The 16421-nt window shown below is 45.2% G+C and overlaps 1 protein-coding gene across 1 annotated transcript in view; it reads right to left on the bottom strand.

Moving 5' to 3' along the window:
* Positions 1-16421, bottom strand: part of LOC121269636 (glypican-1-like) — a 186050-nt gene that overhangs the window by 14500 nt on the left and 155129 nt on the right. The window contains exons 4-7 of the mRNA XM_041174391.1: positions 11280-11445; positions 7628-7758; positions 2189-2320; positions 1045-1178 (exon numbers count right to left, since the gene is read on the bottom strand). Of these exons, the coding sequence (XP_041030325.1) occupies positions 1045-1178; positions 2189-2320; positions 7628-7758; positions 11280-11445 (563 nt within the window). The remainder of the gene's footprint in view (positions 1-1044; positions 1179-2188; positions 2321-7627; positions 7759-11279; positions 11446-16421) is intronic.

The following is a 16421-nucleotide window of genomic DNA, read 5'->3' as shown; positions in this document are numbered from 1 at the left end:
CTACAAATAGGCTCGGCCCCTCATGGGGCTTGGAGGTAATATATCAGCTCGATGGGCCCTGGCATTTAAGGATTGGCGTTCACTTTGATGTTTCCAATCCACCAACACTGTCCACATATCAGGCCAAAGTACCAAAAACTGTTGGCGCCCAAAGCAGAACTCAGAGAAATGAGATGTATAATTTTGTGGACTATTAAGAGGCAAGATTTTCTGTTACAGGAATAAACCGTGCATCCCCCACTTGTAGGGTAACAGATTCGGGATCCTGGGTTTCCTAACATGTGCCCATAATGCCCGAAGTGGAAAGCCACCTCAGAGGTTCCTTTTCCACCCTCGTAGTCATTTTGATTGTAGGATTGCAGTTTAGTTCTAATTTCCTGAACACTGCTGGTCATTTGCAGCAGGACATTTCACAGTGCATGGAAAATCTCTGGAAAATAAGCAGGAGGAAGAACGGGGAAAAGGAGAGAGGGTTCTTGAAGGTGAGGTGGGAGGTAGCATGATGGAGAGAATGAGGGTTAGGGAATTCCAGGGGACAGGAGCGCAGTGGCTGAATGAGCAACCATAGATGGTGAAGTGGAAGGTGCAAGGGGCTCAGGGGCAGCCCAGTGTTTGAGGGTATATCAGGCTTGGAGGAGGTGACTAAGAGGGGGCAAGGTGAGGCCATGAAGAGAATAGAAAGCACAGGTTGCTAAGGAGGAGCCTGTGAAAGTCAGGGCTCTTACGCGATCTCTGACGCAAAGTGCACAAGAATTTATTGCATGTCATGCCTCATGCAGTCGAATAGCTAGCTGTCACTCACTTTCTGGGCTCACATATAAAGAATGACCTGAGGAAACAGAAGGCCACCAGCACCCTATAACTCATCAATGTCCTCAGGAGATGAGGGACAGAAAACTGAAATGAGAAATATCCTAGTAGGCTCACTTGCTATATTTAACCAATAGAACTACGCCTGGTGCTACGAACTACACACTAGATTTTACAGTGGTAGAAGAGGCATGGACACCTTCCCCTGCTGCGACTGAGAGAACAGCATCTTACCTCCCTCTGCTCTGCCCATTCCAACATCTGTCTTCATTGGCTGACCCTGCGGTCATCTTCTCGCTGCATAGGGCACTGGGGAGCATGACCCACAATTCCTTAATATCTCGGAGCTTCATCTTGACTTCAGTAACCTGAAAGCACATCAGCCATTACTGCATCTTGCACTTACTCACAACCACCTTCATCCTCAAACCCCCAGTAGACACCGGCGAATGTACCGCGCAAATTCGGAAACATTGCAAATCCTCCTCACCAAGAAACATAAGCGGTTGTCCTAACCAATGATGCATTAAAGATCCAGATGCAATTGGATAATTGCTTCACTTCACGTCAGGCAGGTCTTGTTCACATAGCGGGTGTTGAGATGTAGTTGGGTGGGAATCATTACGGGTCACCTTGTTTAGTACAACATGGCAGAGTGGAGAGAGTTGGTTGGCCAACTGATCTTTTTCTTTCCATTTTTCTTGTAGCTTTGCAACAAGACAAACTAAGGTGGCGCAACGAGTGGAGGGGAATGCACATGATCAACATGTTGAGTCCTAAACTCCAAGGGAGACTGCATAATCATTAATACGCACCAAAGGACAATACAAGCGAGTCAGTGGTTGCGGTGGTAAGGTGGGTGGGGCGGGGGGGTGCAGGGGGGTTGCATTACAGACAGGAAAATGGAGCTAAGGCCACAATGAAATGAAACATGATCTTATTGACGTCCAAATTGGCTGCAGGGTTCTCCCTATGCCCCAAAAGAAATAGGTCACAGCCGTCAGAAAGAGGAGAATGGTTCTTCAATGGTAATTAATGCTAAACACACTGCGCAGTACAGAACTTAGTCCCAAGGGTCACAATGACTTTGGCTCAAACCCTGACTTCTGTTGAGTCCACAGTGTGTGACACTGTTATCCTCTCAACTCCCCCAGGCTGGGGAAGTGGAATCAAAGACACAGTCAAGACTCCAATCATGATTGAGGGAACCCTGCTGGAAACTGTAAGCACATGATCAGTCTCCACAGTGCTGCCTCCGCAGTCAAACAGTCAGCTACGCCTCACTTCCTGGAAATATTTACTTTCTTTGAAGAAATTCAGCAATGCTAATGTTCCGCTGAAATGGGAATCTTAAAACTCTGAGCTGCCCAGGACCTACCAGTCTGTCCATGGGGAGAGTGACCAGACTGACCGGCTTCTCCTCTACTGGGTATGGCTTTCCACGTTTCTTTGGATCATCCTCGGCTGATCTTTTGCTCACCGATTTGAGGCTACCACAGCCCTGAAGAACCTGGGGAAGAAAGAAAGAATGGAAAAGTCAACCAAACAAACAAACAAACATATCCTGTTTACAACTAAGCAGGATTTGCTTCTAATACAGATAAACTAAAGCATGGTGCATCTGCAGGCACACCTATATTTTAGCATGAGGTGATCTCACAGCAATGGGCAGCAAACTATCCCGTTATGCCAAATAGTACAGAATCACTCAATGAATAACCGTTTGTATGGAGGAGGTTACAGGGAGAGGGAAAGGGATTTGAAGGCAAGGATGAGAATTTTAAAAAAACAAAGCATTGCCAGTCGGGCAGCCAGTGCAGGTCAGCAGGCACAGGGGTTATGGGTGAATGGGACTTTGTCCGAGTTAGGAGATGAACTCATCCAAAACTCTACCAGCCAGATTTATGCAGGATGGAGGACGGTGTCCCAGTCAATCTTAACACAAGCGTTAGAAAGAAAAGTTGATCTTCCTGCCAGGAACTTCCTGGCCATAGCAACCTCAGAGTTCAGCAGCACCCTCGCTTTCTCACCCATTCCCCTTCCAGCCAACTCTTTCTTCCTTGCCTTCCATTTTAAAGCGATTTCATTTTTTTTGGTCTTTCTGATATAATTTCACAGCCTTACTGAGATGATGCAGTGGCCTTATTCAGCTTTTTCACAACTATATTTGCAGACTTTGAAAATCACTAACTTTGCGACATGAGTCCTTACCCTTAAATCCTGTTGTTTTCCCTATACCCCCCCTTCCCCTCACCCTTCCCTAATTTGGTTCAGGCCTGTCTTCTCACTTTCCATAGACTGACGGGCCTGCTGTGTACTTTTGGGTCTGCCTGCTTTTTGTTTCCTCTAGATTTCCACCTTTCCTTTCATGCTGTTAGGTTTCCCATTTGATCCCAGATCAACGACATCAACTCAACAAGCCTGGGGGAATGTGGCTAGGAGAAAATCAATAAAGGATTCTCACAAATGCGCAATTAATTGTTAATGGTTTGAGGCGAGCTCATTATGGACCTGATAAGACGTGGTGATGGGTTGAGGGAGGGTGTAATGGGTGATTACTTAAAAGCTTAACGCAATAATCCCTCAATTCACTTGTAGAAATCACCAGAAAAGAGCAGCGCCTAAGTAGGAACTTGGCACAAGTAGAGACAGAGGTGGGAGGGGTGAATAAAAGGCAGTGAGGTGACAAAGGTTGGAGCACTAACAGCTGGGGGGTTGCGAAAGGAGGTAGAGAATTAGAACTCACCTCTCACCCACTAAATGAACAAATCTGGTCCCTTCATCTCTTTCTTTGTTACCTGAGTGCTCGAAGTGTCAGATTGGGTTTCCTTTCTCATCCTCCCCCAAGCCTTTCTCATCCATCCCCAAGCACAATGTCAAGTGTGGCAGCAGCCTCCACCCTTTCAGATAAGTAAAGAAGATACAAAGGTTTACCAAGCAATTAAACCGTAGAGGAAAAGTGACAAAGTAGAGCCCTGGAAAGTGGACCCAGTGGTAAGTTTAAGGATTGGGGTCAAATGATGCTGATTTTATCAGAGGGAGCCCTGGTCTAACCTTTGCATGGGTTTGGAGTGCCAGGAGGTGGGTCTGGGAGGTGGGGAGTTGTTGTGGGGGGAACGGAAGGTGGAGGGGGAGGGGGGGAGTTACAAGGCAAACTCCACTCCTGAGAGAAAACGCGGTGACTCTAATTTTGAAGAGAGGATGACAACTTCTTAGAAACAGATGAAGGAGGAAACAGGTCAGAAGTCCCCCCCGACCCCGTGATTTGCCAATTGTAGTGGGAGGATCAGGCAACACTGCTAAAACACTGTGACATTTCACAAACTGTCAGCTACTTTCACATCCAATTTTTTCAGAAACCAGCTGCTCGGTCCAGGTAGTCTATGTTGGCGTTTATGCTCCACATGAACCTCCTCCCATCATACTTCATCTAAACCTATCCTTCTACACATCCTTCCATTCCTTTGTCCCGCATATACTTGTCCAGCTTCCCCTTAAATGCTGAATCGATGTTGTTCACCTGCACCACTGTGTGTGATAGTAAGCTCCATATTCTGACCACTCTGTGAGTAAAGAATATTCTTCAGAATTTCTTACTGGAGTGTTAGTGATCATCTTGTATTAATGACCCCTGGTTTTGGACATCCTCCAAGTAGAAGCATTTTCTCTGTGCCTATTTTATCTAACCCCTTCATCATTTTAAGACTTCTATCAAGTCACTGCTCAGTCTTCTCTTTTCTAGAGAAAAGAATTACTTTTAGCTATCAAAGAAATGAATTAATTACTTCAAAAATACAATGACTGTAGTCAACCATGGCAGCCATTTTGTTATATGGCTCTGGGGTGGTGCTAGTGCCTTCAGCTCCCAATTTATTGCTGGTAGCAACACCAAAGTAAACTCGCGGGATTTACCAAGGTCGGCAGGCCAGGAAATCCCCCATCCTTTTTATATTGCCAGGAGAGATGAGAGTCAGAGGCATGCTGAACACTCACTGCCCAGTCTTACACATGAAGAACAGTAGCAACAGCCATGAAACAGGGTCTCAGCAAGTAGCAGTGGTTTCAGGAATTGGGGGAACGGGAGGGGGGTTCAGTGGGTGTAAGGAAAGGGGAGTAAAACATCCAAGACCCAGCATTCCCTTTAGAGGAGGCTCTTTAGATAACGCCAAATTAACGGGTTAAGCTGGTTTATAAATAGCACTTCAAAACAATGAAGAACATAGGAACAGGAGGAGGCCATTCAACCCGTTTTCAGCCTGCTCCACCATTCAGTTAGATTATGGCTGATCATCTATCTCAATGCCACTTTGCCACGCTATTTCCATATCCCTTGATGCGTTAGTGTCCAGGAAACTATCGATTTCTGTTTTGAACATGCTCAACGATTGAGCTTCCACAGCCCGCTGGGTAGAGAATTCCAAAGATTCACCACCCTCCAAGTGAAGAAATTCCTCCTCATCTCAGCCTTAAATGGCCTACCCCTTATCCTGAGATGATGTCCCCTGACTTCGGAGTCACCAGCCGGGGCAAACATCTTATCTATATCCACTCTGTCACAGTCTGTAAGAATTTTGTAAGTTTTAATGAGGTCACCCCTCATTCTTCAAAACTTTAGAAAATACAGATCCAGTCTCCCCAAACTCTCCTCATAAAATAATCCTGCCATCCCAGGGATTATCCTCCATTGCACTCCCTCCCTCTATGGCAAGTATATCCTTCCTTAGATAAGGGCACCAAAACTGTAAACAATACTTCAGGTGAGATCTCGCCAAGGCTCTAACAACTGCAGCAAGACAGTACAAGTCCAAACATGAATGTTATTCACAGGTGTTTCTGCACAAAGCTGTTTGTGATGTTTCAGTCTAAAAGAATCCCACTGATGTATCCACCCAGGAACCAAGAGAACAAGTTAATCTTACTTACAAATTGCAGTATAGGGATGTCAAGGGTTATTGTACTTGGGATCAATAACAACAACTTACACTCATGTTGCACCTGTCACATAGTTAAAAACGCACCCCAGGTGCTTCACGGAACATTATCAAACAGAAGCTGGCACCAAGCTATGGAAGGAGATATCAAAGGTCAAAGAGGCAGGTTTTAAGGAGCATCTTAAAGGAAGCGAGAGAGAGAGCCAGACAAGCAGAGAGGTTTGGTGGTGGTTGGGGGTTGGTGGGGTATCCATTGCCTAAGGCCTTGACAGATGAAGAGGACAATCATGAGCGGTGAAGTGAAGGAATAAAAACAGAAGTTACTGGAAATACTCAGCAGTTAGGCAGCATTGGTGGAGACAGAAACAGTGCCAACATTTCAGGTCTGTTCCTGTTTCTCTCTCCAAAGAGAATACTTGCAACATTTCCTGTTTTTATTCCAGATTTCCTGCATCAGCAGTATTTGGCTTTTGGCGCTGGGTCAAAATCCTGGGACTCCTTTCCCAACTGCACTGTGGGTGTATGGGCACCAGATGGACCACAGCAGTTCAAGAGGGCTCACCACCGCCTTCTCAAGGGCAACTAAGTTTGGGCAACAAATTTTGACCGTGACAGTGATGCGTACATTCAACAAAAGTATAAAAACATAACTTGTGTTATGTGAAGTGAAGGGATTCAGGGATGCACAAAGGGCAGAATTGGAGGAGAATAGTTAACCTCTGTGCACCCACTTTGTCCATTGTTAGGTGGCAATGCATAACTCGCACCTGTCCCCTTCTCTCTGGTATGTGCACCCAGGCCTCTCAACTTCGAACAGGTAGGATTCGGGTCAATAGTTGGGGTGGGATTTTCAGCAGAGCATGGATGCTGGTAGCTCTGGAACCTTGCATTCTTCAATAGTCCTATTTAGTGCCTGGGCTTCCTAAGTAGGACAGCTGACAGGCATGTGTTCATTCTAAATATATCAGCCAAGACTAACGCATAACAGCGTAACTCATAACATTGGAAATAACAGCAACATCTTGCATTTACACAGAACCTTTAACAAAATGTCCCAAAATGCTTCACAAGAGTGTTAGCAAATTAAATTTGACACCAAGCTATGTAAGGAGATATTAGGACAGGTGATTAAAAAGCTTGGTCAAAGAGATCAGCTTTGGAGAGTGCCTTAAAGGAGGCAAGAGAGGTATTTTCAAGTGTTCATTGGTACTGCCTTGAAAAGTGCCTTTGGACATCCATATGCCACATGCATACAATATAAATGCAACCATTTATTGGGGAGAGGGAAGGGAGATTAGACATTCCACATTTGCATTTGTTTTATATTTTGGCACACAAAACAATGGGAAAACAGTAAATCCAGCTATTTACAGCCTAACATAACTTGCTGACCAAGTTATAACACTGAGTTTTATTAGATCAGGTTAACCATGGACAATCAACACAGTGTCCACAAGAGGAAAGTGCTAATTCCAACCATGGCTCCCAAATCCAGTCACAACCATGGCTCCCAAATTCAAACCCAACAGCTTGGCTCCTAATCCAACCTTGGCTTCCAATTTGATTCCAACCATAGATTTACACACCCGTCCTGTGCTCCAGAATTATTCTAATTCCATCAAATGCTAGCTGCCCTATGGCATAACACAAATGTGATGCCAACTCACTGCCACTTAGTGATCAATGCTGGGCAGTTTTGTCCTGGTCATTTGCGTCACACAGAACTGATCTGGGACTGCCCAAACCTAATTCTCACAGCGGTCATTCAGCTGGCAGAGCAAGGGGCATTTTTATCACAATTGCCGTTGTGAAAGGGCAGAGCTTTAACTCGTTGTGCCATCCGCTACTTCCAAGTCCAGAATTTACTCTGCCCTGACTAGCCTTACCTTTGATGAGATGTGAGCTCTGTTATCTTGCATGGTCTGTATTGCTTCGGCAATCTTCATGTAAATTGTATCAACCAGCGACTCCATGTTTGACGGTCCATTAAACCTGTCAGCCACCTGAAGCATCGAGTCTGAAATATCAACAACAGTTAAGATCAGTGCTCAAATTTCTTCCACGGATCGCTGTACTGCTAGTACACTGTCCAGGCCCCACACACTGGAATACGCACCCTCAACCTCTCTGCATTGCAATCTTCCCATAAGACCAGCCTAAAACCCATTTGTTTGACAAGACTTTTCATCACTCTCCTACTGTCTCTGTCTTTGGCTTGGCATTGACTTTTGCTTGATTTCATAGCTGTGAAGAGCCTTGAGATTTTTTTTCTATGTTAATGACTCTGTGTAAATGCTGAAATGTTATATACAGTTCTTTCCCCCACCATCAATTTTCTCTCCTGCTCTCCAACGGAAGCAGGCTCTAGCTAGAGTAGAGCTTTGGAAGTACTGACACACCTGCAACCATTTTCTGCTTTTCAAGTCGAGGGTTTTCAAAATCATGAGGGATCCAGCAAGGGTAGAGAGAAATTGTTCCCATGGGCAGAAGGGTTGAGAACCAGAGGGCACCAATATAAGGTGATTACACAGAGAGCAGTTAGGATCTGGAATGCACTGCCAGCGAGTGTGGTAGAGGCAGATTGAATCGTGGCTTTCAAAAAGGAATTGGAAAAGTACCTGGAAATTTGCAGGGCTACCGAAAAAGGTTGGTGGAGTGGGAGCAGGTGAGTTCATCTTGCTGAGAGCCAGCATTGCAGGCCAAATAGCCTCCTTCTCTGCTGTAACCTCTCTCTGAATTTATGATCCTATCGCCAGTGTGTCTACTCTTCATGCATGAACTCAAAGTGAATATTAGTCAGTTATTTCACTTATAATCACAGTTAATACCAGTCATGCTTTTCACCCGATATTCGCATACCCCAAGGGCTGGGAGCTAGGCTCATATTGTCATCTCTAGCTTGGGGTTGTACAAGTCCTAATGTTGCCCTGGCTGAAATCAGTTAAAACAGCACAGGCTACAAATTACACCTGTGACACTGTGTTACTGACTGTATCACTCTTGATGTTAATCCAGCTCCCTCACACTGTCACTCAGTAACCCCTCTACCCCAGCACCGTGTTACTGACTGTATCTCTACTGATGTTAATCCAGCTCCCTCACACTGTCACTCAGTAACCCCTCTCCCCCCAGCACCGTGTTACTGACTGTATCTCTACTGATGTTAATCCAGCTCCCTCACACTGTCACTCAGTAACCCCTCTACCCCCAGCACTGTGTTACTGACTGTATCTCTACTGATGTTAATCCAACTCCCTCACTCTGTCACTCAGTAACTCCTCTACTCCCAGCGCCCTGTGTTACTGACTGTATCTCTACTGATGTTAATCCAGCTCCCTCACACTGTCACTCAGTAACCCCTCTCCCCCCAGGACCCTGTGTTACTGACTGTATCTATACTGATGTTAATCCAGCTCCCTCACACTGTCACTCAGTAATCCCTCTCCCCCAACTCCACGTATTACTGACTGTATCTCTACTGATGTTAATCCAGCTCCCTCACACTGTCACTCAGTAACCCCTCTCCCCCCAGCACCCTGTGTTACTGACTGTATCTCTACTGATGTTAATCCAGCTCCCTCACACTGTCACTCAGTAACCCCTTTCCCTCCAGCACCCTGTATTACTGACTGTATCTCTACTGATGTTAATCCAGCTCCCTCACACTTCCACTCAGTAGCCCCTCTACCCCCAGCACCCTGTATTACTGACTGTATCTCTACTGATGTTAATCCAGTTCTCTCACACTTCCACTCAGTAACCCTTCTCCCCCCAGCACCCTATGTTACTGACTGTATCTCTACTGATGTTAATCCAGCTCCCTCACACTTCCACTCAGTAACCCCTCTCCCCCCAGCACCGTGTGAGACTGACTGTATCTCTATTGATGACAATCCAGCTCCCTCACACTGTCACTCAGTAATCCCTCTCCCCCAACTCCATGTATTACTGACTGTATCTCTACTGATGTTAATCCAGCTCCCTCACACTGTCACTCAGTAGACAATCTACCCCCAGCACCCTGTGTTACTGACTGTATCTCTACTGATGTTAATCCAGCTCCCTCACACTATCACTCAGTAACCCCTCTCCCCCAGCACCCTGTGTTACTGACTGTATCTCTACTGATGTCAATCCAGCTCCCTCACACTGTCACTCAGTAGACTCTCTACCCCCAGCACCCTGTGTTACTGACTGTATCTCTACTGATGTTAATCCAGCTCCCTCACACTATCACTCAGTAGACTCTCTACCCCCAGCACCCTGTGTTACTGACTGTATCTCTACTGATGTTAATCCAGCTCCCTCACACTGTCATTCAGTAACCCCTCTTCCCCAGCACCCTGTGTTACTGACTGTATCTCTACTGATGTTAATCCAGCTCCCTCACACTGTCACTCAGTAACCCCTCTCCCCAGCACCCTGTGTTTCTGAATGTACCTGTGCTGATGTTAATCCAGCTCCCTCACACTGTCACTCAGTAGACAATCTACCCCCAGCACCCTGTGTTACTGACTGTATCTCTACTGATGTTAATCCAGCTCCCTCACACTATCACTCAGTAACCCCTCTCCCCCAGCACCCTGTGTTACTGACTGTATCTCTACTGATGTCAATCCAGCTCCCTCACACTGTCACTCAGTAGACTCTCTACCCCCAGCACCCTGTGTTACTGACTGTATCTCTACTGATGTTAATCCAGCTCCCTCACACTATCACTCAGTAGACTCTCTACCCCCAGCACCCTGTGTTACTGACTGTATCTCTACTGATGTTAATCCAGCTCCCTCACACTGTCATTCAGTAACCCCTCTTCCCCAGCACCCTGTGTTACTGACTGTATCTCTACTGATGTTAATCCAGCTCCCTCACACTGTCACTCAGTAACCCCTCTCCCCAGCACCCTGTGTTTCTGAATGTACCTGTGCTGATGTTAATCCAGCTCCCTCACACTGTCACTCAGTAATCCCTCTCCCCGCCAGCACCCTGTGTTGCTGACTGTATCTCTATTGATGTTAATCCAGCTCCCTCACACTGTCACTCAGTAACCCCTCTCTCTCCACAACCCTCTGTAACTGACTGTATCTGTGCAGATGTTAATCCAGCTCCCTCACACTGTCACTCTGTAACCCCTCTCCCCCCATAACCCTGTGTTACTGACTGTATCTGTGCTGATGTTAATTCGGCTCCCTCACATTGACACTCAATATCCCCTTTCCAGCCAGTTCACCCAAGGATGACATCAGCACTCATGGTTTAAAGTGAAGGTCATCCGCTTGGACTTTCTCTCAGTTATTCAACACAAGTGCGGCAATAGATTGGGAGAAACCTTGGACACACTATGGTTAACAGGACTTCCCGCCAAAGGTATAGCGGCTGATCAAGTAAATTCCCACGTGTGTTCTAATCAACGGATAAATTAAGAAAAATGAAGGAAAATTCTTTAGATGGCTAGTGAGAATCTACACAGGTACCTAATGTTGAGGCTCAGTGTCCATGACTGTTCCCCCCAGCTCCTCCAGATACCATGAACCTTACCGACTAGGTTCCTCCATTCGCTGTCTAGGTCAGCTTGATTGGCCAGGCAGCCCTTCAGGATGTTGAGGCAGTAGTTGTTGCAGGGTTTCACACTTGCCATGCTCCGACAGTGAGGACAATACATCAATCTCATCATGGCTCGAACACACTCTGGGCTTGGAGGCACCTGGGCGGGTAGGGAGAGGGGCGTAAATTTAATATAACTTTGAACACTCCGAAAAGAGTCGCCCGTCAAAAAATGCCCTCCATCCCGATTTGTCCATCTGAGCCCAAAATTTATCATCTGCTTCTTCCTCAGTGAATGTTTGTGCTTTTCACAGTGAGGGATGTTAGTGCTTAAGGATGAAACTGGTATGCTCAGGTTAGGTATAACATTGGCTGACATAGGATAAGTCAAACCTCCATTTTATCCCAAACCATATCAGATATAGAGGCTACAGTAGCCTTGTGGCTAACTTATAACCCACAAGTTCAGAGTTCAAATCCTACCATGGCAAACTGTGAAACTGTTTTTTATAGCTAACACTCTAATCAACGTTTCAGAAAATAATCAATGCAAGATCCAACTGGTTCATTAAATGCCCTTCAAGGAAGGCAGCCTGCCAGCTCCCAGACCCAGTTCCAGCCAGGCAATGAGGGATGTTGGCCACCCCCAAGGAACATTTTCTTTCATGAGAATGAGCCCTACTTTTCCATTTCAGGCCCAGTGCCAGCATTTAGCGTCCCCAGATCAGACTAGCATGGCTGGCTCTGTTCCAACCCTATGCTTCAGCCCAAACACAGAATAATAACCCCTACTGCAGCAGCATGTCATGTCCTCTTCCTACTGTGTCCAGAGTGAGTACAATCACCAATGCAGGGCTCATTTAAAGGTAATTCCATGCTGTGATGATACCAGCTATTAACTGGGGCTTATATAGGAGGCACCGGGTGAGTGGGAAATGGCAGTGTGTTAGTATCTCATCCAGAAAACAAAGGATTGGTAAGTCAAGATCAACTACAAGAAAACAGGAACAAATCAAATACTTAGATATGACCCAGCATTTTCAAGTGATGAAACTGGAGTTAAGAGGAAATGCTCGTGAAGCTAGGCTGCATTATCTTAAACTGAGAAGATTTTAACACAAGTTCAAAATGATAAAAGGAACAGAGAAGGAAAGCACAGATAAATTATCTCCATTGGTAGTAAAGCAAAGACAATGGTGTCATCTCAACAGAAGCATCAGATGCGCAAAGGGATTATATAAGACCTTTTACACAAAGTGATATTGGAATATGGAATGTTTCCCTTGAGTGGGCGTTTGATGCTAACTCAATTCTGGCTCTCAGAAAGGTCTTGGATAATTACTGACACACAATTATAACAAGGAAGGTGGAAAAAAGCAGAAAAAGGGGATTGTATAAAAACAGCCAGTGAGTTGTAGGCAAGGCGAGTCAGATGACTTCCTCTTGTGCTCAACTATCTATATTTCTACTACCTGTTCTTAAAGTGCTAATTAAAGATACTTTCAATACCTTGTACGGTAACCACCTGACATGGCCCTATCCAATCACCATGTTTTCGTTCCCTATGTTAACTGCTTATTTAGTTTAAAGTTGTGTAAGGGTTTTTACTCTGAAGGTGTCTGATACGTAGGATCTACCCCCTCTCCTGCCCCACAATCAATGACAAATCTCAAATATAAAGGACCAGGCCCCTGAATCACCAGCAGCCCTCACTGCCTGATGAAAGGATTCTTCGACTGTTTATGCCTCCTGCCATCTATTTTCTCTCCTTACCCTAGATGGTGGTGAGGGTCTGGGGCTCACTGTCTAAAAGGGTGGTAGAGACTTAAACCCTCATCACATTTAAAAAACATGTAGCTATGCATTTGAAGAGCATTAACCTACAGGACTACGGACTAAGAGCTGGAAGGCAGGATTAGGCTGGACAACTCTATTGATGGGCCTTTATTCCGTGCTTTTATTTATGTTCCTAAGGGCCACCACCACCAAGGGATGGGCAATAATCACAACCTTGCCAGCTTTGGCCACATCCCCAACTCCTCAAAACCCATCTCTTTAACCGAGCTTGCAGTCATGCTTATAAACTGCTCCCTCTCTAGGTTCAGTGTCTGATTTTCTGCTGCTCACTTATGGAAACATCTCGAGGTACTTCACAAGTTAAAGGCAGCGTGCAACTGAAGCTTGTTGTTATTGGAAGACAATGCATTTGAAGCAAAGAAAGAACTCCCCACCCAGAGCTTGGAGCATGTCATTTGGGTTGACACTTCAGTACTGAGCAGGTACTGCACCTTCAGCGATGCCATCTTTCAGAAACTAAGTCCTCACCTGCACTCTCAGCTGCAAAAGATCCCATGGCACTATTTCAAAGAACAGGGAAATTCTCCTCAGTGTCCTGGCCAGTATATATCCCTCAAGCAACGTTGATAATGCAGATTATCTGGTCATTTATTTTGTTGCCGTTTATGGGACTTTGCTGCGTGAGATTAGCTGCCACATTTCCTACATTAAAACAGTTGACTACACTTCAAAAGTACTTAATTGTCTGTAAAGTGCTTTGGCACTTCCTGAGGTCATGAAAGGTGCTATGGAAACGCAAGGCTTTTCTTTTATTATACGCATTTCACATCCACAGGACGTCCAAATGAGGTACTTGTCAAGTGTAGTCACTGCTGTAATGCAGTCAATTTGCATGCAGCAAAATGCCATGAACAGCAAGAAGATAATGGCCAGTTAATCTGTTTCGATAGTCTTTGTTGAGAGAAGGATATTGCTCAGCACGCAGACAGAACACCTAGATTTGTGAATTGTGTCATTGGATCTTTTATGTCCTTCCAAACAGGCAGGCAAGACCTCAGTTTCAAGACTCCCAATCAAAAGAGAATGCCTGACAGTGCAGTGCTCCCACTGTACATCACTAACACGGAAGTCTAAATTACCAGCTCATGTTATGTAGTTGGACCTGAACATGCACATTTCTGCCTTATGGGTGAGAGTACAACCTATTGAACCAAGTTAACACCTTTAAAGGAACAATATAACTTCAGAAAGGCTGTAATAAATGTTCCCAAACTTCTGCTCCATCGCTCTCCAGATATTAGTGGGAAGTGAAATAAAGCAAACCACAGATGCGCTCTAATAAAACCAGCTAATTTGAGGAGACGGCTGCTTTCCATTTGTTATGATGTAATCTGACAGCTCTGTCTTCTCAATAACAAGAGCTCCTTTGTTGGTTGGACGTGCAATAGTTTTATCTCGATTTCCAGGCAGTTTCTCAACAGGAGGTGGGAGGATCTTTTCAGCACAGATCGCTTCAGGGGGAAGTCTGGTGCTGTAACACCTTATAATTAAAATCTTCCTTTACATACCTTCAACACACAGGTGCATAGGCTCGAATGCCAAAAAGGTCTTATCATTCTGTACTGTTGAGCTGATGAACAAAAGGTGAACTGGTGAGGGAATATTTTGGAGGCACTTGATCCCGAATGCCAACACAGAACTTCTTCTTAATTCGACTAAAGGGCTAATGGCAAACAGAGGTTTCTGCTTTAAAATTTGGGCCTCTACTAAAACACAGACAAGCCTCTCAGGACCCTGCCTCATTGCACCTAACTGGCAGGTCAAGCCAGGGAGTGCATCCACCGTCAGAGCAAAACCTTTCAAATGAGAGGGAAAGAGATAAAGGGTTAAAAACCTTCTCACAGCAGTGGGAAACAAGGGGGAATAGCGAGAGAAGGGGGCCATGTGGGAAAGCAGCACTCCCAGCATAGGAGTAAACAAAAACAAAAACAGAATTACCTGGAAAAACTCAGCAGGTCTGGCAGCATCGGCGGAGAAGAAAAGAGTTGACATTTCGAGTCCTCATGACCCTTCGACAGAACTTGAGTTCGAGTCCAAGAAAGAGTTGAAAAGAGGAGTAAACAGCCTATCCTATTTGCTGCCAAGGACACCTTAAAATAGCAGAACAGCTAACACCTCAGGCAGGGTGTTTAGCATAATGCCAACATTTGGCATAACTGTTGAAACACTAACACTGCTACCAACCGCTCCGTACCTTTTTAAATTCAAGACCCACAGCTGGTCACAATACTGTTTCTGATTTTCTCTCCTTCTCTTTTCAATGCTCATGACTCTTGCTGGGTATGGTCCAGGGGTGTCAGAAACCTTCCAATCCCTTCACTAAATGACTAATCCTGCATTCTGGTCAGTGAGCATTGCTGAGCTACACTGCTGCGGAAAGCATCAGAATCAAGTCTGAAATCACCTAGTGAGGATGGTGGGGATGGGGGTTCTTATACATTCACTGAATGCCAATTAGGGGAGGACCCCTGCCGGATTTATTTGCATGCCTATATATTGAGACTAGGTGAATCACCCCCAAATAGCTGCATTAAGCAAAGAACATTTAGGTCAGTGCAGGCAAGGAATTGAAGCTGATTAAGCTGGCCTCTGTGGCTAAATGTTACATCAGGGACCACTTTCTGAGTCACTGCAGAACCATACGGGATCTTCAATCTATTGGCAACCACAACCAAGTAAATTGGGTACCATGTTAAAACCACTAAAGAAATAATGGGATGTTTTTGAACAGATGCTTGAAATGTGTTCTCAAACTGGTGCATTGAGCATGTTTTTGATTAGGTTTGAGAGGTTTGTTCTCAAACTGGAGTGTGGGATATGTTCTTAAGCTGATCCATGGGGTGCATTCTTGGACATTGGGGCATTGGATAGATTCTCAAACTGATGAATGGGGTGCACTCTTGTATAGGCACTTGGGATATGTTTTTGACCTGCCTTGTGGGGTGAATTTCAGAATAACGCACCCAACACATTGCACTAAGTTCCTCTGCACTCTTATTGGAACACAGCTGTTAACCTGATATAATACCTTCTGTGAAACAGCACACCAAGGGAATTTAATACAATTGTATTGAATATCTATGGCAGCAACAGTCTTGGAAAATTGACTGCCATCGCAACATTTGCAGGCCATTTTGCTGCTGCATGGAGAGGCTTTAGAACACTATCATCCCCAGTGTGTACCAATAGCTCCTCCTCTAATATCCCAGTCACCCATTATCACTCCCACTCTACAACATTTTGCTACAGCTATTTTTCATTTGCTATTTCCACACCTTT

The sequence above is a fragment of the Carcharodon carcharias genome, chromosome 2 (assembly GCF_017639515.1).
Source record: "Carcharodon carcharias isolate sCarCar2 chromosome 2, sCarCar2.pri, whole genome shotgun sequence".
NCBI lineage: Eukaryota > Metazoa > Chordata > Chondrichthyes > Lamniformes > Lamnidae > Carcharodon > Carcharodon carcharias.
This window is presented reverse-complemented; position numbering and strand designations above follow the sequence as displayed.